The sequence below is a fragment of the Schistocerca nitens genome, chromosome 2 (genome assembly GCF_023898315.1).
Source record: "Schistocerca nitens isolate TAMUIC-IGC-003100 chromosome 2, iqSchNite1.1, whole genome shotgun sequence".
In the NCBI taxonomy this organism is placed as follows: Eukaryota; Metazoa; Arthropoda; class Insecta; order Orthoptera; family Acrididae; genus Schistocerca; species Schistocerca nitens.
The window spans coordinates 300,824,567-300,846,157 of NC_064615.1; the positions used below are offsets into that span (position 1 = coordinate 300,824,567).

The 21,591-nt window shown below is 40.0% G+C and overlaps 1 protein-coding gene across 1 annotated transcript in view; it reads right to left on the reverse strand.

The window, feature by feature from the left end:
• Positions 1-4,360: 4,360 nt before the first annotated feature.
• The window catches only part of LOC126236055 (protein O-mannosyl-transferase TMTC4-like), a 133,575-nt gene continuing 116,344 nt past the window's right edge, over positions 4,361-21,591 (reverse strand). The window contains exons 12-13 of the mRNA XM_049945095.1: positions 6,827-7,009; positions 4,361-4,884 (exon numbers count right to left, since the gene is read on the reverse strand). Of these exons, the coding sequence (XP_049801052.1) occupies positions 4,691-4,884; positions 6,827-7,009 (377 nt within the window). The 3' untranslated portion in view covers positions 4,361-4,690. The remainder of the gene's footprint in view (positions 4,885-6,826; positions 7,010-21,591) is intronic.

The following is a 21,591-nucleotide window of genomic DNA, read 5'->3' on the forward strand; positions in this document are numbered from 1 at the left end:
GTGTTACAGACGCGAAATTTAACCGACAGGATGAAGACGCCGTGATATGCAAATGATTAGCTTTTCAGAGCATTCACACAAGGTTGGCGCCGATGGCGACACATACAACATGCTGACATGACGAAAGTTTCCTACCGATTTCTCATACACAAACAGCAGTTGACCAGCGTTGCCTGGTGAAACGTTGTTGTGATTCCTCGTGTAAGGAGGAGACGTGCGTACCATCATGTTTCCGACTTTGATAAAGGTCGAATTGTAGCCTATCGCGATTGCAGTTTATCGTATCACGACACTGCTGCTCGCGTTGGTCGAGATCCAATGACTGGCAGCAGAATATGGAATCGGTGGGTTCAGGAGGGTAATACGGAATGCCGTGCTGGATCCCAATGGCCTCGTATCACTAGCAGTCGAGATGACAGGCATCTTATCCACATGGCTGTAATGGATCGTGCAGCCACGTCTCGATCCCTGAGTCAACAGATGGGGACGTTTGCAAGACAACAACCATCTGCACGAACAGTTCGACGACGTTTGCAGCAGCATGGACTATCAGCTCGGAGACCATGGCCGCGGTTACCCTTGACGCTGCATCACAGACAGAAGCACCTGCGATGGTGTACTCAACGACAAACCTGGGTGCACGAATGGCAAAACGTCATTTTTTCGGATGAATCCAGGTTCTGTTTACAGCATCATGATGGTCGCATCCGTGTTTGGTGACCTCGCGGTGAACGCACATTGAAAGTGTGTATTCGTCATCGCAATCCTGGCGTATCACCAGGCGTGATGGTATGGGGTGCCATTGGTTACACGTCTTGGTCAGTCACCTCTTGTTCGTATTGACGGCACTTTGAACAGTGGATGTTACATTTCAGATGTGTTACGACCCGTGGCTCTACCCTTCATTCAATCCCTGCGAAACCCTGCATTTCAGTAGGATAATGATGACCGCATGTTGCAGTTCCTGTACGGGCTTTCTGAATACAGAAAATGTTCGACTGCTGCCCTAGCGAGCACATTCTCCAGATCTCTCACCAATTGAAAACGTCTGGTCAATGGTGGCCGAGCAACTGGCTCATCACAATACGCCAGTCACTACTCTTGATGAACTGTAGTATCGTGTTGAAGCTGCATGGGCAGCTGTACCTGTACACGCCATACAACCTCTGTTTGACTCAATGCCCAGGCGTATAAAGGCCGTTATTACGGCCAGAGGTGGTTGTTCTGGGTACTGATTTCTCAGGATCTATGCACCCAAATTGCGTGAAAATGTAATCACACGTCAGTTCTAGTATAATATATTTGTCCAATGAATACCCGTTTTTCACCTGCATTTCTTCTTGGTGTAGCAATTTTAATGGCCTGTATTGTATGTACAATTAGGATTTTGGAGAGGAATTCCAGTGCTACTAAAGAATGCAATGCAGCTCTGATAAAAGCAATTTTATTCGAGAGACTCGATGGTCTCAAAATCCTTTGATACAATTTATTACAAACTAGTTGCAAAATCTTAGAGTGCATGCCAGAACCAACCAGATAGCAGTCAGATGGATATGCCCCTCAAAGTGGGTTTAAGACCATTGTCAGATACTGATTGCCTTTGGTTGTTGTCTCAGTCAGGCTAATCCCAATTTTGATCTTTTTAATATCATTCATTCAGCTGCCACACAGGTCTTTTAGTGTACAAGGCTAGGATCTTATATTATTAGATGCCATGGAACTCAGTCTTTACTTACACTTTATACCCCACATAAAAATAAGCATGATCATGACCGACTGGTCATAATGATCATTGGCAGAAAACAAAAACAGAATTTGCAACAGCAGGAGTGAGCACAGCAGTTGACTTACTGTGTTCAATGACTGTTGTGTTGTTGCATGCAATAAGCTTTGCTCTATTAACTATTTGCGTCTATACCTCAGTAACTGTCACATATCACATCATTCACAGTCAAAATAACAGCACCACCTATGCCAACATTACATTGTCACGGTCTTACGCAGATTTTGCCAAAAAGCAAAGCTTTGTTGGTAATCTTGCGGGAGTGCAGCTACCAGCCATCTGTACTGCTCCCCGGTCTAACCGCTAGTCCTCAACCATGGCGAGCTGTGCGCTCCTTCTCCCCCACTAAACCACTCGTGATGTCAGCCACCATCTCTGCCCTTAAAACAGACACCTTATACTTTCCCTATTACTTTCTGCAGAAATACACTTTTGATTTACACTCTTCTGCAAATTTTACTCAGGTCCTCTGCTCTAATTTAAAGTTTTCTCAAATGAAATACTTTTTTACCCTTTGGCAGCCTCTGGTTGGACCAGTCCACCTTCTCCATCCACAAGGAGATGGCTTTTCTGTGTCCTTCCACCTTCATGTTGTTGCTGGCCTACCATGCCCGTATCGACTCTTATTGTAACTCTTCAGCACGCTACCTCCGCTCTAGCTGTCCGTCTATCTGCCATCCTGCTGCATTCTAATCGGTGCTTGCTTAATTAAAAACTCCAGAACTTTAGTTCTTGTTTATTATTATTAAAACTATTGCTTATCTGGAGTGTGGTCATTCTTGCACAGCACATTGCCACGTTTCAATCTGAGTCGGAGGGTTGGTAAAAGGAACCAATTATTAATTTATTCCAGTTGTCAAGTAAAAATTCCACCCATACTAACTGACAGGAACTGTCTAATTTGATTTCACTACAAGGTAAACTACTACTGACAGCAGTAAACACTCCAGCACCAACTGTATTTAAAATCTATCTTTTATGAACATGGTTAGGTCCTTTGTAAAAATATCATCTGAATTTAGTTTTAGCTTCAGCCACCTTTCTGCATGTGTAACACCTATCAGCCATCTAAATTTCCATAGTGTTAATTTTTTGGGCTGCCAATTTCAGCAATATACAATGCCGTCTTCAGGCCCCCTGACTGACATGAAGGAAGACTCCCACCTTTGGTCCAGAATTCAACAACTGGTATCCATAGATTTCTACTTGAGGCAGTGATCAAGTGATTTTGGAAGTGAGCACTGTCTCAAGTAGAAATCTATAGATACCAGTCATTGAATGCTGACCCCCATTTTTGACTGGACCAAACGTGGGAATCTTCCTACACATTGGTCAGGGGGCCTGAAGATAGTATATTGTCAAAAACTGGTAGCCAAAAAAATAACAATATGGAAATTTAGATGGCAGATAGGTGTTTGATTTGACATTCTGTTTCACAAGATGGCCAAAAGCAACACTGGTAGCAGATGTCTCAGTGGAAACTGTGGGAAAAGTGTTAGCTGGTGACTGGTTCACACATTTCTGATTTCCACAATTGATCACGACAGATAACTTTATCACTTCGAGTCACAACTCTTCATGGAAGTAATGAATATCTGTGGCTGCAACCATCTACCTGCAACCAGTTACCATCTGTCAAGTAACGGGGTGCAGGAAAGGTTTCACTGTATGTTAAGGGCAGCAGTTACGTACTACAAGGTGACATGAACCAAGGCATTACCACTCGTAGTATTAGGCTTGCATGCAGCAGTGAAGGAAGATATACTAAATTCACTGGTACAATTGCTTTATGGTGAATGGTTGTGAATTCCTGGAAAACTAATAGCACCAGCGACACCCTCAGCTGCGCAAGAGCTGAGAACAGAATTTGAGCACATGAGACAGTTATAGGAAGTGTCACCCATAAGGCATGGGGACAGAAGGGACTTACAAACATGCCCCTTTGTCTGGCTGCCTGATGACACTGTGTGACTGCCACTACAACTGCCTTTTGTGGTTCATCATACAGTAAAAAGAAGGACACATTTTTACAGTAGACATAAATGGGAAGCAAGAGACATGGTTGAAACCATGTTACCAGTGTACGGATGGAACATTATGATGTGAACAGGCAAACACACCTACTGGCAACAACTTGCCGACAGCGCCAAGTGGAGGAGACAGTCACTTGGCAGAGAAAACCTCAGAACAGGAAGAAGACACTCTGGTGCAGCAACCACAGGTTTTTATCACCAGGGCAGGCTGTTGTATCAGCTCCAGTACCCCTACATACCTGTGGCACCAAGTATTTGTTTGTTTTTTTCATTTTTTTTAAAAGGGTGTAGAGGGCAGAGGGGGGAGAGGAGGGGTGTAATGATAGAAGCATATAAATGGCAAGTGTGTGATGCAGTAGATGATGATAGCTGGTTGCAGTATGGAATTATTATTGTCATTATTATGGAACTTTTGTCCTTGTTATTTTTTTTATGATGGAACTTTTGTCAAAATTTATGTGCCACTTTTTGGGTTGTTAGCTCTGAGTGAGTGTTAAAATATACAATATTAGGATGAATGGAAGGGGAAATACATTACAACTGGTTAACACAATCCCAGCCTTTATTTCTAGTAACCAAACACTCGTTCTCCAGGAAGATTTGGATCCACAGCACAACAAAGCAAGCCACAGCTGTAACTATTTATAAAAACAGATAAAAAAGACTAATACTATCACTGACAATCTTGTATTATCACATTTGGTTACTGCATGAAACATCTACAAGGGCAGTGACAACAGATATGTTTCATTGTTATAACAAACTGTGAGGACTCCAGTAATAATCACTTTTCTGATTCCACAAATAATTCAGTTACAATGAGAACATAATTAATTAATCCAGTCTTTTCTTGATATTAAAAAAAATGACATTGTCAAGCATTACAGGTATTTACCTCTTTCTTTCCCTTTTTTGTCTGTTTAGCAAGTGAATAATCTTGTTTTGAACGAAATGTACGGACCACATTCAGATTATCTATTGTACTTTGCATTGTAGGGTCTATGGCCAGCGCTATTTTATACAACGTTTCTGCCTTTGGGTACTTCTTCCAGCGATGGTATAAAACTCCTGAGGAGAAATATGTATGTGAATACAAAATGAAAATGAATTCATGGAGTACATTCAAGTATCACAGTTTCATAATGGAATAAATTAGCATCAAATAACATGGAAATATATTAAACACAACTGTCAAATATAGCTACAAAGCTACACTTAAAAGTTTGTGAGCAAAAATATTTCGTTCCCTCTCCTACCACTGCCACGCTACACTGTTGTTGTTGTTGTCATCACTGTGGTCTTCAGTCCAAATATTAGTTTGATGCAACTCTCCATACTGATCTATTCTGTGCAAGCCTCTTCATCTCCAAATTACCACTGCAACCTACATCCATTTGAACTTGATTATTGTGCTCCTCCTAACCACAATTTTTACCCCCCACACCTCCAACTATTACCATACTGATTAGTTCAAAAATGGCTCTGAGCACTATGGGACTTAACATCTGAGGTCATCAGTCCCCTAGAACTTAGAACTACTTAAACCTAACTAACCTAAGGACATCACGCACATCCATGCCCGAGGCAGGATTTGAACCTGCGACCGTAGCGGTCACGCAGTTCCAGACTGAAGCGCCTAGAACCGCACGGCCACACCGGTCGGCATACTGATTAGTCCTTGATACCTTATTTTTGATTATTTAATATTCCAGATTCTATTCAGTACCTCCTTTATTACACTATCCACCCATCTAATCTTCAGAATTCTTCAGTAGCAACATATTTCAAAGGCTTCTATATTGTTCTGGTGTAAACTGCTTATCATCCACATTTCACTTCTGTACAATGCTACACTCCAAATAAATACTTCCAGAAAAGGCTTCCTAACATTTACATTTATATTAGATGTTAACAAATTCCTGTTTTTCAGAAATGCTTTCCTTGCTATAGCCAGTCTGTGGTTTACATCTTTTCTGCTTTGGCCATCATTAGTTATTTTGTTGCCTAAATAGCAAAACTCATCTACTTCTTTTAGTGTCTCATTTGCTAATCTAAATCCTCAGCAATGCCCGATTTAATTAGACTACATTTCATTACCCCCCCCCCCCCCTTCTTTTTTACTTTTGTTCACCTTATAACCTTTCAAGACCCTATCCATTCTGTTCAGCTGCTCTTCCAAGTCCTTTGCTGTCTCTGGCAGAATTACAGTGCTATGAATATACAGATGAAAAGTAATGCAGCAGTGATTAAAAAAAAATGGATAAATAATCAGTTGACACATGTCAAGCTTGAACAGAAAATTTAAAAAATTTAAACAGAGCTACAGCATAATAATCTACAGATACCATGATGATGATACAAGTTCTGAAAACTGATAAAAGAAATTTTAAAAAAATATAGTTCTACTATTTCACCAAATTTTACTTCCAAGGCTCTTCTGGGTGTAAAATTGAAAAATCTTCTACATGTCAATCAACACTGCCAACTTAAAAGTGAGAGTTATATTAGCACAGATGATTCTCTATTTTATGCTTAACAATTTTGTTTCTAAAAAGATTCTCAAAATTATTCTCATTTTTTGTCATTTACAAAAGTGAGTCATTCTCAGTTTTATGATGAGATAAAAGACATCTTTTTTAATGCAGTGTCATATGGAATTTGTAACATCATTCTTTAACTTATAATCACCTTACAATCACTTTAATAAATTTGGCAAAATGTATAAGAATGAACTCTCTTTGAAACTATATTCAGAACACAATGTTTGTTGAACACATCAGATGTAGGGAATTTCTCACTTACTATATTTTTTCTAGCCTCTAAGAGACTTTTTACATCTTTATAAGTTTCACCTTGCTGTTGCTCATTTCTAAACCGTAAAACTGAACTAGAAAAACTGATGGAGTTAATGAATGAGGGCAAGTCCATGTAATAATTTAATAATAACAGATGGAACAAGTGTGAAAACTGTAGCAATGATTATATAATAAGGGAAGACATTAGCACTTACCTAAATTTGAGTAATATAAAGCATTAGTTGTATCAAAATGAATTGCCAGCTGGAAATGTTTTTCAGCTTCCTCATATTTGCCAGACTTGCCCAGGGTATTTGCCAGACTAAAATGCAAAGACGGCTCTTGTGGAAGATGTGAAAGGGCTGACTGCCCCACAACTTCAGCTTCAGTAATATTGCCTAGTAAAAGGAAACCACGAATGTAACCAGGCCATGAGTAATTCAGTCTCAACATTATTTTTAAAAAGTTCAATTTTCAGCTAATTATCAAGAATGGAAGTCAGTGGTGCAATTATTTTATCTCAGACAAACATTTGAATTCCATCCATATATTCCATTACAAACTGCATTTTTCTTTCAACTTCACAAACTAAAATTAGCCACAAACTGTTCTAATTAAACTTGACACAGGCACGCCTATGTATACAGAGCACCAACCGCAAATTACATTGCCTTGTACTGTTCCATTGTTATTTCACCATTGTGAGCAAGTACCTATTAATTCATTATTTCTTGAGCTAACATAGTGGTTAGTTGTATTGTCATACATCCAAACGATCAGCAGTAATATAAAATAAACAGCGAACTAGCTCAGAAAAAATTTGTGATCTGTGCTAGAAAATGACTCAGATTAGAAGGTAGCAGCACAATCCCACAATGAGGGTGTTGTCTACGAGATAATTAGTAAGCAAATAAACAGTTGACTGGGGTCTGAAACAAATGCTCTGTTTAATGCATTAGGTGGGTCACTACTGTGGGGTAACTCTCATACATGGGAACTGAGCGATATAATGAAGAATCATTTTATTATATTTGAATTAAACAGTGATTTAGCTCATATAATGTAAGTTTATTTTATCATTCTTTAATTAAACTAAGATTAAACTGTGATTTTGTTCAGATATTTACCTTGGTAACATAAAGACAGGTATTCTTTCTACGTGTAGAAAGTACGCCACACGCCCTTTCGTGTTATGAAAGAGGGTACCCGCTAGAGGACTCCCTGAAACTACTTGAGAGCCATTTCGATGAAGACACAGTGGGAATTGTTCCAGCATGTGCTCACAACCATGTATTCCCAGTGCGGGGGTAAGTTTTATGAACAGGTGGATGGAGTTGCTATGGGATCCCCACTGGCACCATGTATCGCTAACCTGTACACGGCATACTTCGCGGATATCATCTTGGAAACAGCACGCTTAAACCCAAGGTCTTTTATCAGTGCGTGGACAATACTTCCATGTTCTAGCCACACGGTGAGGACACTCTAAAAAAAATTCTCTACCATCTGAACAGCATACATGAGAACATCAAGTTCACAATGGAATTAGAAGAAAATGGGTGCTTACCCTTCCTCTATGTCATAATAAAGGAAAAAACATATGGAATACTGTGACACTCGACTACCGAAAGAAAACACACACAGTCCTGTACCTCAACACCAACAGCTGCCACTACCCAGCACAACAGAAATCTGTGTTCACAACACTTGTCTGCAGAGATCATGACATTCGCAACAAGGACAGTTTACCTACTGGTATGCAGCACCTGAACAAAACCTTGCAGAAAAATGGCTACACTGAAACACAGACTACATGCACTCTCAAGTTGGCCAAGAAGAAGAAGGAGGACCTTCAGGAAGGAAGAAGAGGACAATAAGGGCCTGGCATTCCACTTGTACGTGGGCCCACTCACGGCAAAGATTTCCAGGATACTGGAGAAGAACAAGCCAAAACCATCTTCCATCCTCCAGCAAAAATCAGGAATATGCTGGGTCTAAGAACACTGGCTTTCTACAGCATTTGATGTGATGTAGAAAACGATATATCGGACAGACACAGCGTTGCTTCGCACAACACTTCCCTGAACACATGAGAAGCGTTCGCCTTGGACAAAAGGCAAAATCTGTGGTAGCAGAGCACAGCTTTAGTGAAGAACACATGTTTCAGTTGGAACAAACCAGGATGATGTGTAGAGTGAATGGTTTCTAGGAGTCTATTATTACAGAGACAGTGCAGCTGTGAGTCAATGATAACTTGGTCAACTGGGATAGTGGCTTCCAATTTAGCACCGTGTGAGACACAACATTAGCAAGAATAGGAAAGAGTGCACCAGTGGAGGTAGCACAGTGGCAATTGATGGAATAAACAGGCTGCACCAAGATGAGATGCTGAGACAAGACACCAAGACCCACTGGCCACGAGCTCCCCCTCCTTCCCCCCCCCCCCCCCCCATCTGCTGCCGCACTGATTCCACTTGTGCTTGATTGGTCCGACTGGCATCATGTATGCAGAGAAACCTGTGGTCCAGCAGCTATAAAGACCTGGATGAGACGTGAACCTGACACTTCGCCTGAAAATGGCAAGTAAGAAACTTGCTGAAACGTTGCCAGAGAATGATGCATTGGCACAGCTGTCAACCTGAGAAGATTTTATCATCGAGATTCACTGAAAAAGCCTGCATTCTCATATGTGCACTGTTCTTTCAAGGCTTCTCTATACTCAAAATTAAAACACAAAACTTTAGGCATCACAAGTGCTTGTAAAGATTAAAGCTAATTTTTAGGGTTCCATACCTCAATCAGTATAAACGGAACCGTTATTGGATTGCTTTGTTGTCAGGGCATCAGTCTGTCTATCCGACTGTTAACAAACCTTGTCCTCACAAATGGGTACACGTATCAAGCTGAAATTTATGTCACACACTCTGGTCTATAGTACCTTGTTAGTGTAAAAAATTGAAGCTTCTAAACTAGTGCAATCAAAAGATTCAGTAATTAATGTCACATATTTTAATACTCCAAAAGTCAATCATCAAAACTTCTAGGGTACTTCCTGTTGGCCTAGAATCATGAAATTTGACAAAACAGAAGATTTCACAGTGCACCCAAAGGAAAAAAAGTCTGAAAACAGTAAATTTGTAATTATATCACACATTTTTTTTGTAATTTCTTATCTGACTCTTGTCTGTTAGTCTGCTTGTTAAGGCCCTTTTTCTCAGCAATGAGTACATGAATCGAGTTGACATTTATGCCACATACTAAGGTCTATAGGCTCTTTGTGGTGTGATAAATATAAGCTTCTAAGTCAGTACTATCAAAAGTTATGACCATTTAGGTCACATATTTAGATACAAACTCCCTCATCAAACCATATAGGGTGCTTCCCATTGGCCTGGATCATGAAATTTGGCAAAAAGTACGGTTTCACAGTACCACCAAAGGAAAAAAGTCCAAAAACTGTAAGTTTGTAATTATTTCACACGGAAAAAAAAAAATTTCTGGCATGTTGTGTTATCAGACTGACTTGACTGTTCATCTGTCAGTTAAGACACCCTTTTTCTCAAGAACAGTATCAAGTTGAAATTTATGTCACATTAAGGTCTATGATCCCTTGACAGTATAATAAACATAAGCTTTTAAGTCAATGTAATCAAAAGGTACAGTCATTCATGTCACATAATTTGATACTCATAAATTCAGTCATCAAAAGCTATAAGAGTCTTCCTGTTGATCAACAATGATGAAATTTGGCAAGAAGTACCTTTTTTTAACAGTATAAGTAAAGGAAAACATCTGAAAATTTTTAATTTGTAATTATATCACATGAAAAAAGTATTTCTTTTGTCATTTGTTGTCTGATGCCCAACTTGAAATTAAAACAGTCAGTAGTTCTGCATTCAGGCTGACTGTGTCATAATGGTGAAAGTCAAACATCAGGCAAGGAATGACTTTATTGCTCGTGTGATACACTTCAGAATCTGTCCATCATCAGATGTCCATGAACACAGTCTATGAATGTTTGTTTCACATACAACTTGAAATGCCATATCTACGTGCAGCAATCACTTCTGGATACCTAATGATGGATAAATTCTGAAATGCATCATATGAGCAATAAAGTCATTTCTTGCCTGGTGTTTGACTTTTACCTTCCTCAATGCAGTCAGCCTGAATGGAAAACTACTGATTATAATAATAATGGTCACCTGCCTTTTGCATGACATTATGTCACATTTATATTATTGAAATTAAAACATTTTCGAAGTCATGGAATCCCTGGATCTTGCCAGTATCAGTGTCAATAACAGGCAAAAATGGTTGAGACTGTGAATTCCCAGAATGGATGAACTTTCTATACACATAATTAAGTTTGTACAGAACCCTCAGTGCACGAGCCCTACTCACCCCACGCCAATTATTTAATATCTGCATAAGAAGTAAATATTTTATTACACTACTGGCCATTAAAATTGCTACACCAAGAAGAAATGCAGATGATAAATGGGTATTCATTGGACAAATATATTATACTAGAACTGACGTGTGATTACATTTTCACGCAATTTGAGTGCATAGATCCTGAGAAATCAGTACCCAGAACAACCACCTCTGGCCGTAATAACGGCCTTGATACACCTGGGCTTTGAGTCTGAGAGCTTGGATGGCGTGTACTGGTACAGCTGCCCATGCAGCTTCTACGCAATACCACAGTTCATCAAGAGTAAAGACTGGCGTATTGTGACGAGCCAGTTGCTCGGCCACCATTGACCAGATGTTTTCAATTGGTGAGAGATCTGAAGAATGTGCTGGCCAGGACAGCAGTCGAACATTTTCTGTATCCAGAAAAGCCCATACGGGGCCTGCAACGTGCAGTCGTGCATTATCCTGCTGAAATGTAGGGTTTCGCAGGGATCGAATGAAGGGTAGAGCCACGGGTCGTAACACATCTGAAATGTAACGTCCACTGTTCAAAGTGCTGTCAATTCGAACAAGAGGTGACCGAGACGTGTAAACAATGGCACCCCATACCATCACACCGGGTGATATGCCAGTATGGCAATGATGAATACACACTTCCAATGTGCGTTTATTGCAATGTCGCCAAACATGGATGCGAGCATCATGATGCTGTAAACAGAACCTGGAGTCATCCGAAAAAATGATGTTTTGCCATTTGTGCACCCAGGTTTGTCGTTGAGTACACCATCGCAGGTGCTCCTGTCTGTGATGCACTGTCAAGGGTAACTGCAGCCATGGTCTACGAGCTGATAGTCCATGCTGCTGCAAACATCATCGAACTGTTCGTGCAGATGGTTGTTGTCTTGCAAACATCCCCATCTGTTGACTCAGGGATTGAGACATGGCTGCAAAATCCGTTACAGCCATGTGGATAAAATGCCTGTCATCTCGAGTGCTAGTGATACGAGGCCATTGGGATCCAGCACGGCGTTCCGTATTACCCTCCTGAACCCACCGCTTCCATATTCTGCTACCAGTCATTGGATCTCGACCAACGCGAACAGTAGTGTCGCGATACGATAAACTGCAATCGCGATAGGCTACAATCCGACCTTTATCAAAGTCAGAAACGTGATGGTATGCATTTCTCCTCCTTACACGAGGCATCACAACAACGTTTCACCAGGCAAAGCCGTCCAACTGCTGTTTGTGTATGAGAAATCAGTTGGAAACTTTCGTCATGTCAGCACGTTGTAGGTGTCGCCACCGGCACCAACCTTGTGTGAATGCTCTGAAAAGCTAATCATTTGTATATCACAGCATCTTCTCCCTGTCTGTTAAATTTTGCATCTGTAACACATCATATTCATGGTGTAGCAATTTTAATGGCCAGTAGTGTACATTATTTACAGAACACGTGATCAATTGTGATATGTTCACATATCTCCAATGCAAATTACATTCAAAATCTTGTTATGCCTTGTACTGTTAAACATAAAAAAAGGTCACAATATTTCTCTAAATAACTAAAACCATCTTTCACTGAAGGAAAGATTACTTCATTGTCCAATATAACGGAGTGAAATAGTAAGCTAATGTAATGGGTGTATTACACAAAAAAGAGTAATTATGAACTATATTATTACTTTATATTATACTCTAATTGTTAATTATATTTGCCTGATAATGGATACATAAATGTATGCTAATATAAGTTCTACACTCATTGCACTACACAGGTTCTCTCACCAGTGTGGTGTAAAAAAATTTCTGGCCACATATCATTTTGTACCAAAACTTCCTATCACTATGAGCAAAATCACCTTTAGACTTCTGCACAAAATTGTAGTAATTATATTTTATCTCTGTTTACAATAGAGAACTTCCCACCACTCTCATCCTTTTAACTAACCAGCTAACCCCATCCAGACAGACCTCAGAAGGCCCAACAATACTGACCAACAGCTGTATCGTCCTCAGCCGGTAGGCATCACTGGAAGCGGATATGGAGAGACACAGGGTCAACGGAGTCAACACACCACTCTCCCGACCGTTCTCAGGTTTCATGACCGGAGACGCTACTTCTCAACCAAGTAGCTCCTCAACTGGCCTCACAAGGACTGAGTGTGCCCTGCTTGACAAAAGCTCTTGACAAACCAGACAGAAATCCAACCAAGTGCTAACCAAGCCTGACAGAGTTTAACTTCAGTGATCTGATGGGAACTGGTGTTTCCACTGTGGCAAGACTGTTGGTCCCTCATCCTCTTGTAACAGTTAAATTATTTTCCATGTATGGAAGAAAATAAAGCTACTAATTCATCATCTACCTGTATTAACACAACATGATGTGCTGTGATGTGATGTAATGTAATGTGTATCTCACTTTGCGAAGATGGGCAGAAGAAGATACAATTGCCGAAACTTAAAAAAACCACATTCTATTTAAACCTTTAAATGCAGAAAATGACTTAAGCAACAACCTTTACGCAATCACATAATGTCAAAATACTGTCTACCTCTATAGCCAATGGCTTTACACTGCAGCAATGTGATGGCATGTAATCAGTAACTGACAAATTTTATACTCATAAAACAAAAAGTTCTGGCAGAATGTAAATAATTTTGGAGTCTAGGAGACCATTCACCAAATAGTAGAAATGTGGAGTTGCTGTCAGGTGCACATAAAAATAATTAAAACTGGCTACATACATTGTGCTGGCTGAACACACAATGTCAGGATTGCAGTTTAGCAATAAGACCGATGTGAGGCATTGTGTCGGGTGGGGTGGGTAGAGGGAGGAAGAGGCAGCTAGCAGGAGGAGGAGGTTAGGTGCAGTACCTGACAGCTCACAGGGAGGCAGCTAGCGTACAGGTTATCGATTAAGACACAGAGGCACCAGAACCAAAGATTTCATGCAGTGCACAATGATGAGCACTTGAAGGCGTGGATTGGGTGGTGGTGAAAGGACAGAAGAAAGGGAGACTGTTGGGTCGAGGGCCTGAGTGCATGAATGCAGTGAGTTAGCAGAGACTGTGTCCAGGAGGATTCAGGGAGCAAAGGGTAGGTTGCAAGAATAGCTCCTATCTCCACAGCTGGTGCTCTGGGTAGGTTCTAGATGCCATAGGTTGTGAAGTAACCATTGAACGTGAGCATGTTGAGCTCAGCAGTATGTCCTGCCACTGGTTTGTTAACTCTGTTCTTTGTTAAAGTGTGGCAGTGTCCACCCATTCTGGTGGATAGGTAGGCGGTGGCCATGCCCATATAAAATGCTGTGAAGAACTTGCAGTAGAGCCAGTGTACAACATGGCTACTTTCAAAAGTGTCCCTGCTACCAATGGGATAAGATACACCTGTGATAGGACTAAATTGGAATACGCTGAGCAGGCAAATTCGGCAGGTCTTGCTACTGGATCTTCCACAGGGATATGATTCGTATGGCAAGGGGGTAGGAGTGAGAATGGCATAAGTATGGACCAGGATGTTTTGTACATTGGGTGGGCAGCAGAATACCACTTTAGGATGGGTGAGATGTAGGATGCCCTTCATTTATGGAAACAGTGATTGAAAGTCAAAGCTCTCTTGAAGCATATGGTTCAGTTGCTCCAGCCTGGGGTGAAATTGTGTGATGAGGAGGACACTCCTTTGCAGCTCCTTCTTGGGCTGGTGGAACGATTAGGTGTAAGTGAGGATATGGTATGGAAAATCTGTTTGTGGACCAAGTGTGGAGAGTAGTACCTGCCTGGAAAGCCTCTGTGAGATCTTCAGCATAAAAATTACTGCAGATGGAAGGGGATGCAGTTGCCAAAATGCAGGTGCTGTTGATAGTTAGTTAGCTTGTTATGGACACAGGTACGGAATGAATCCATCAAGAGGTGAAGATCAAAGTCCAGGAAGGTGGCATTGGAAATGTGGATAGTTACTAGCCATAAGTTTTTTTTAGATATAATGAAGACTTCAACAAGAACTCTCTGCAGATATATACAAACGTGACGAGAATTTTCCCATGGTACCACAATAAATGATCAGGGCCATGGTAGATGCCAGAGCTTCTGTAAATGTGGTGTTGCCAAGTTTTCTTCAAAAAATAATGGAGCAGAAGAAGTTACCTATATTCCAGGTTAGCAATTGTAAGGTTATTGGAGCTAATGGCACAAAATCCAGGAGCATAAGAGTGCAGACAAAGATGATGAATTTCAGTAGGGAATGTAGTGGATGCATGCAAGTTCCTAGTTCTTAATGGATTAATTGTAAATTAGACGTTGGGACTGAGCTCTTTCTAGGAAAAGGAAACAAAGTTCAACTTTTCGGTGGGCCACATCTTATTCTGGATTCATAGAGCTACAATCTGAATGAATGAACGAAGCAAGATGAGAGTCACTGAAGATACCGTATATGAAACCAGCTTCATCTTGTCTATGATCAACACTCCAAAACCCGAAATGTTCCTGTCACAGAAATCACTGAGCTTAATACGTCACAGGGGCAGCAATTGGCAAATTTCCTAGTGCAAAATTCTAAAGTTTTTGAAGAACAGCCAGGCATAACTAAAGGCTGCATATACCATATAGAGGTGTTTTCTTACCAGACTTCCTGCCATACTTTATACTCAATTTCCTGGCCCCAATGGAAGCCTGTCAATGATGAGATTATGAGGATGTTACAATGGACCTTAAAAAAAAAAAAAAAAAAAAAAGACTTGCATGAATCTTATTCATGAGTTCATGAGTGGATGACAGAGATTTCTTCACAGACCTTTTGTGAACTTTTGTTTCAATAAATGAGGAATAACTGTGATATGTGTCAACCTACACACTAGTGATTTATACTTTTATATTACACAAGTTGTATTAATATGTGCAGTTTTTCAAATTTTGTCCTTCAGCTTAGAAAATAGATTCCTATTGTTGTGTAATGTCATTAATGAATGCTTTTCCCTGAAATGGATTTCCTAAGTAAAAATTAATACTCCGTGTTACATGAATTTTATTTGTGATAAGGAATCTCCAGGAGAGGAATTATCATTTTTTAAAGTAATTAAATAATTTTTTTTGCTTTTATTTGAGAATTTGTAGGCTCAGTAAACTGAGCAAATGTTAGTTTAATTTCATCCAATAGTTCACAGTTCCCTAATGTTACAGGAACTGATGATTTAATTACTCCATAACAAGAATAATTTAAGATTCTTAGATCTAGATTTTGCTCTAGTGTCTAAAAACATGGGATGGTACAAGTGAGCAGTTTGTCTTGACTGATGTGTAGTGTTATGCACACCATTCCATCTTCATTACTTGAAAGGATAAAACATGAGCAGAATGTAGTTTGCTTCAGAATTATTATTATTATTATTATTATTATTTTCTCTTCTCCAGCTATGTAAAGATTGGCTGAAAGCAAGGGGAAACTACAGCCGTAAATTTTCCCGAGGACATGCAGCTTTACTGCATGATTAAATGATGATGGCGTCCTCTTGGGTAAAATATTCCGGAGGTAAAATATCCCCCATTCGGATCTCCGGGCGGGGACTACTCAAGAGGATATCGTTATCAGGAGAAAGAAAACTGGCGTTCTACGGATCAGAGCGTGGAATGTCAGATCCCTTAATCAGGCAGGTAGGTTAGAAAATTTAAAAAGGGAAATGGATAGATTAAAGTTAGATATAGTGGGAATTAGTGAAGTACGGTGGCAGGAGGAACAAGACTTTTGGTCAGGTCATTACAGGGTTATAAATACAAAATCAAATAGGGGTAATGCAGGAGTAGGTTTAATAATGAATAAAAAAATAGGAGTGCGGGTTAGCTACTACAAACAGCATAGTGAACGCATTATTGTGGCCAAGATAGACACGAAGCCCACGCCTACTACAGTAGTACAAGTTTATATGCCAACTAGCTCTGCAGATGATGAAGAAATTGATGAAATGTATGACGAGATAAAAGAAATTATTCAGGTAGTGAAGGGAGACGAAAATTTAATAGTCATGGGTGACTGGAATTCATCAGTAGGAAAAGGGAGAGAAGGAAACATAGTAGGTGAATATGGATTGGGGGGGAAGAAATGAAAGAGGAAGCCGCCTTGTAGAATTTTGCACAGAGCATAACTTAATCATAGCTAACACTTGGTTCAAGAATCATAAAAGAAGGTTGTATACATGGAAGAATCCTGGAGATACAAAAAGGTATCAGATAGATTATATAATGGTAAGACAGAGATTTAGGAACCAGGTTTTAAATTGTAAGACATTTCCAGGGGCAGATGTGGATTCTGACCACAATGTATTGGTTATGAACTGCAGATTGAAACTGAAGAAACTGCAAAAAGGTGGGAATTTAAGGAGATGGGACCTGGATAAACTGAAAAAACCAGAGGTTGTAGAGAGTTTCAGGAAGAGCATAAGGGAACAATTGACAGGAATGGGGGAAAGAAATACAGTAGAAGAAGAATGGGTAGCTCTGAGGGATGAAGTAGTGAAGGCAGCAGAGGATCAAGTAGGTAAAAAGATGAGGGCTAATAGAAATCCTTGGGTAACAGAAGAAATATTGAATTTAATTGATGAAAGGAGAAAATATAAAAATGCAGTAAATGAAGCAGGCAAAAAGGAATACAAACGTCTCAAAAATGAGATCAACAGGAAGTGCAAAATGGCTAAGCAGGGTGGCTAGAGGACAAATGTAAGGATGTAGAGGCTTGTCTCACTAGGGGTAAGATAGATACTGCCTACAGGAAAATTAAAGAGACCTTTGGAGAGAAGAGAACCACTTGTATGAATATCAAGAAGGGAAGGCAGAAAGGTGGAAGGAGTATATAGAGGGTTTATACAAGGGCGATGTACTTGAGGACAATATTATGGAAATGGAAGAGGATGTAGATGAAGATGAAATGGGAGATAAGATACTGCGTGAAGAAGAGTTTGACAGAGCACTGAAAGACCTGTGTCGAAACAAGGCCCCGGGAGTAGACAACATTCCATTAGAACTACTGATGGCCTTGGGAGAACCAGTCATGACAAAACTCTACCATCTGGTGAGCAAGATGTATGAGACAGGCGAAATACCCACAGACTTCAAGAAGAATATAATAATTCCAATCCCAAAGAAAGCAGGTGTTGACAGATGTGAAAATTACCGAACTATCAGTTTAATAAGTCACAGCTGCAAAATACTAACGTGAATTCTTTACAGATGAATGGAAAAACTGGTTGAAGCGGACCTCGGGGAAGATCAGTTTGGATTCCGTAGAAATGTTGGAACACGTGAGGCAATACTAACCTTACGACTTATCTTAGAAGAAAGATTAAGAAAAGGCAAACCTACGTTTCTAGCATTTGTAGACTTAGAGAAAGCTTTTGACAACGTTAACTGGAATACTCTCTTTCAAATTCTGAAGGTGGCAGGGGTAAAATACAGGGAGCGAAAGGATATTTACAATTTGTACAGAAACCAGATGGCAGTTATAAGAGTCGAGGGGCATGAAAGGGAAGCAGTGGTTGGAAAGGGAGTGAGACAGGGTTGTAGCCTCTCCCCGATGTTATTCGATCTGTATATTGAGCAAGCAGTAAAGGAAACAAAAGAAAAATTCGGAGTAGGTATTAAAATTCATGGAGAAGAAGTAAAAACTTTGAGGTTCGCCAATGACATTGTAATTCTGTCAGAGACAGCAAAGGACTCAGAAGAGCAGTTGAACGGAATGGACAGTGTCTTGAAAGGAGGATATAAGATGAACATCAACAAAAGCAAAACGAGGATAATGGAATGTAGTCAAATTAAATCGGGTGATGCTGAGGGGATTAGATTAGGAAATGTGACACTTAAAGTAGTAAAGGAGTTTTGCTATTTAGGGAGTAAAAGAACTGATGATGGTCGAAGTAGAGAGGATATAAAATGTAGACTGGCAATGGCAAGGAAATCGTTTCTGAAGAAGAAAAATTTGTTAACATCGAGTATAGATTTAAATGTCAGGAAGTCGTTTCTGAAAGTATTTGTATGGAGTGTAGCCATGTATGGAAGTGAAACATGGACGATAACCAGTTTGGACAAGAAGAGAATAGAAGCTTTCGAAATGTGGTGCTACAGAAGAATGCTGAAGATACGGTGGGTAGATCTCGTAACTAATGAGGAGGTATTGAATAGGATTGGGGAGAAGAGAAGTTTGTGGCACAACTTGACTAGAAGAAGGGATCGGTTGGTAGGACATGTTTTGAGGCATCAAGGGATCACAAATTTAGCATTGGAGGGCAGTGTGGAGGGTAAAAATCGTAGAGGGAGACCAAGAGATGAATACACTAAGCAGATTCAGAAGGATGTAGGTAGCAGTAGGTACTGGGAGATGAAGAAGCTTGCACAGGATAGAGTAGCATGGAGAGCTGCATCAAACCAGTCTCAGGACTGAAGACCACAACAACAACAACAACATGTAAAGATTAAAATGATACTATGGAACTGTTATTTAGAGAAGTGAGGGAGTGAGTGGTTTTCTGTGTGTGTGTGTGTGTGTGTGTGTGTGTGTGTGTAAAAACATTTTTAATTGAACATGAATATTTAGCTTATGGTTTGTGATAATTTGTGGAACTCTTTTAAGTATCAGTGGAAACATATCGCCCCTTTAATCTGTGTGAGACACCAAACCAATGTGTACATTGGATTATTGGATTAAATGCAACATGATAATCAGCCAGAATAACTGAGAGCTTATGTAGTTATGAACATTGAATGTGACAAAGGTATATTTCAACATCGGAACTATCAGTGACTGTGATTCTTGAGTTTCTCCCGGCGTATTTGATAATCAAAATATCCACGGGTGTGCTGCCGGTCTACAGTGTACAGGCAGTACACCCGTGGATATTTTGATTATCAGTGACTGATCATTCTTTCACTTGTAAGACTGGTGAATTTGACATCTGTAAGACAAGCACATTTGCATGTTTTGAAAGAAAATCTTCATAATTGTAAACATACCATTTCCAAAACAAACAAATTCAGATCAACATAATTAAGTAAAAGTCCATATTTATGTTTAGACAGTTTCTTTCCAGCTCTAAAAAGGGTAGGTATTACGAAGTGTTTCTGAATGTTTTCCATGTATCTACACCACCGCTACTAGCATGGCACTGTGAGGGTTATGGCCATCCTGAGGGTGGTGTTCATTCCTGACCATACCACCATCAGCCAATCCACTCACGGATGACTACTACAATTATGTTCCAGATCCACTTTGCCAAGATCTACTTCCATCGTGTTACGGTACACTGAAATCATTGTGGTGTTTTTCTGTTCCAACTCTCATACCACAAATTTTCCATCCATAGCTTCTGGTTATAATCAGTATCCACTAGAATATTACATGAGTTTCCTTGACATTTAGTTCTCACAATATGAGAATGCACATTCATACAAAAGCAATTCACTTAACACAATTTCTTTGTTGAATTCATGTAGTAAACTGAGGTTGACCAGGTTATGGTCAAGGTTTTGCCATGGTTCCCTTCGAACCAGTGCTGAATGGAAAACCCAGAATTCATTAGTTACTTTGACAGATGTGCTAACAGCTAAGGTGAAAAGTTTTGTGCTAACAGCTAAGGTGAAAAGTTTTGTGCTAGCTGCATTTTCAGAACTTCAATCTTGGTGCCTATTTGGTAGCTTGTTATCATATGCTACCCTAAAAATAATCAATGAAAACAATCAATTATTGATAAAATTATTTAATTGGACAGATTAAAAAACCTACTCACCAAGTGGCAGCAGAACACACACATAAAAGACTGTTGTGATTGGCAAGCTTTTAGAGTCAGTGGCTCACTCTTTAGACAGAAGGGTTCAAGGGGAAGGAAGAAGGGTGAAGGAAAAGGATTGGAGAAGTCTAGGAAAAGGGGCAGATTTTGGGAATGTCACCCAGAACTGCGGGTCAGCAGAGACTTACCGTACGGGATGAGAAAGAAAGACTGATTGTTGGGGACTTCATGGACGAGATTTGAAAACCTGAGAGCTTAAAGGTGGAAGACAGGGTAATACGCAAGACTTTAAGCTCTCAGGTTTTCAAATCTCATCTGATGTAGTCCCCAACAATCAGTCTTTCCTTCTCATCCCATACAGTAAGTCTCCCCTGACCTGCAGTTCTGGGTGACTTTCCCAAAATCTACTCTTTTTCCTAGACCTCTCCAGTCCTTTTCCTTCACCCTTCTTCCTTCACCTTCAACCATTCTGCCTGAAGAAGGAGTCACTGGCTCTGAACGCTTGCAAATCACAACAGTCTTTTATGTGTGTGTTCTTCTGCTGCTTGGTGCCTAAAAAGAATCAGCTGCATTTATTCACTTAAGCATCCAGGAAAGAATAACAGTTGTTAACCTACTGAACTGAACAGTTACAAATGTTAATATGAATTCCGATAATGATTCTCTATTTAGTGAGCACTTAGGTATATGTACACATGAACAAACAGTGACAGATGATGACAGTAGACAATTCTGTACTTAACTACTCATCCCTTACCATGGAGCCTTGCACTGTCACCATATCCGAGTAAACT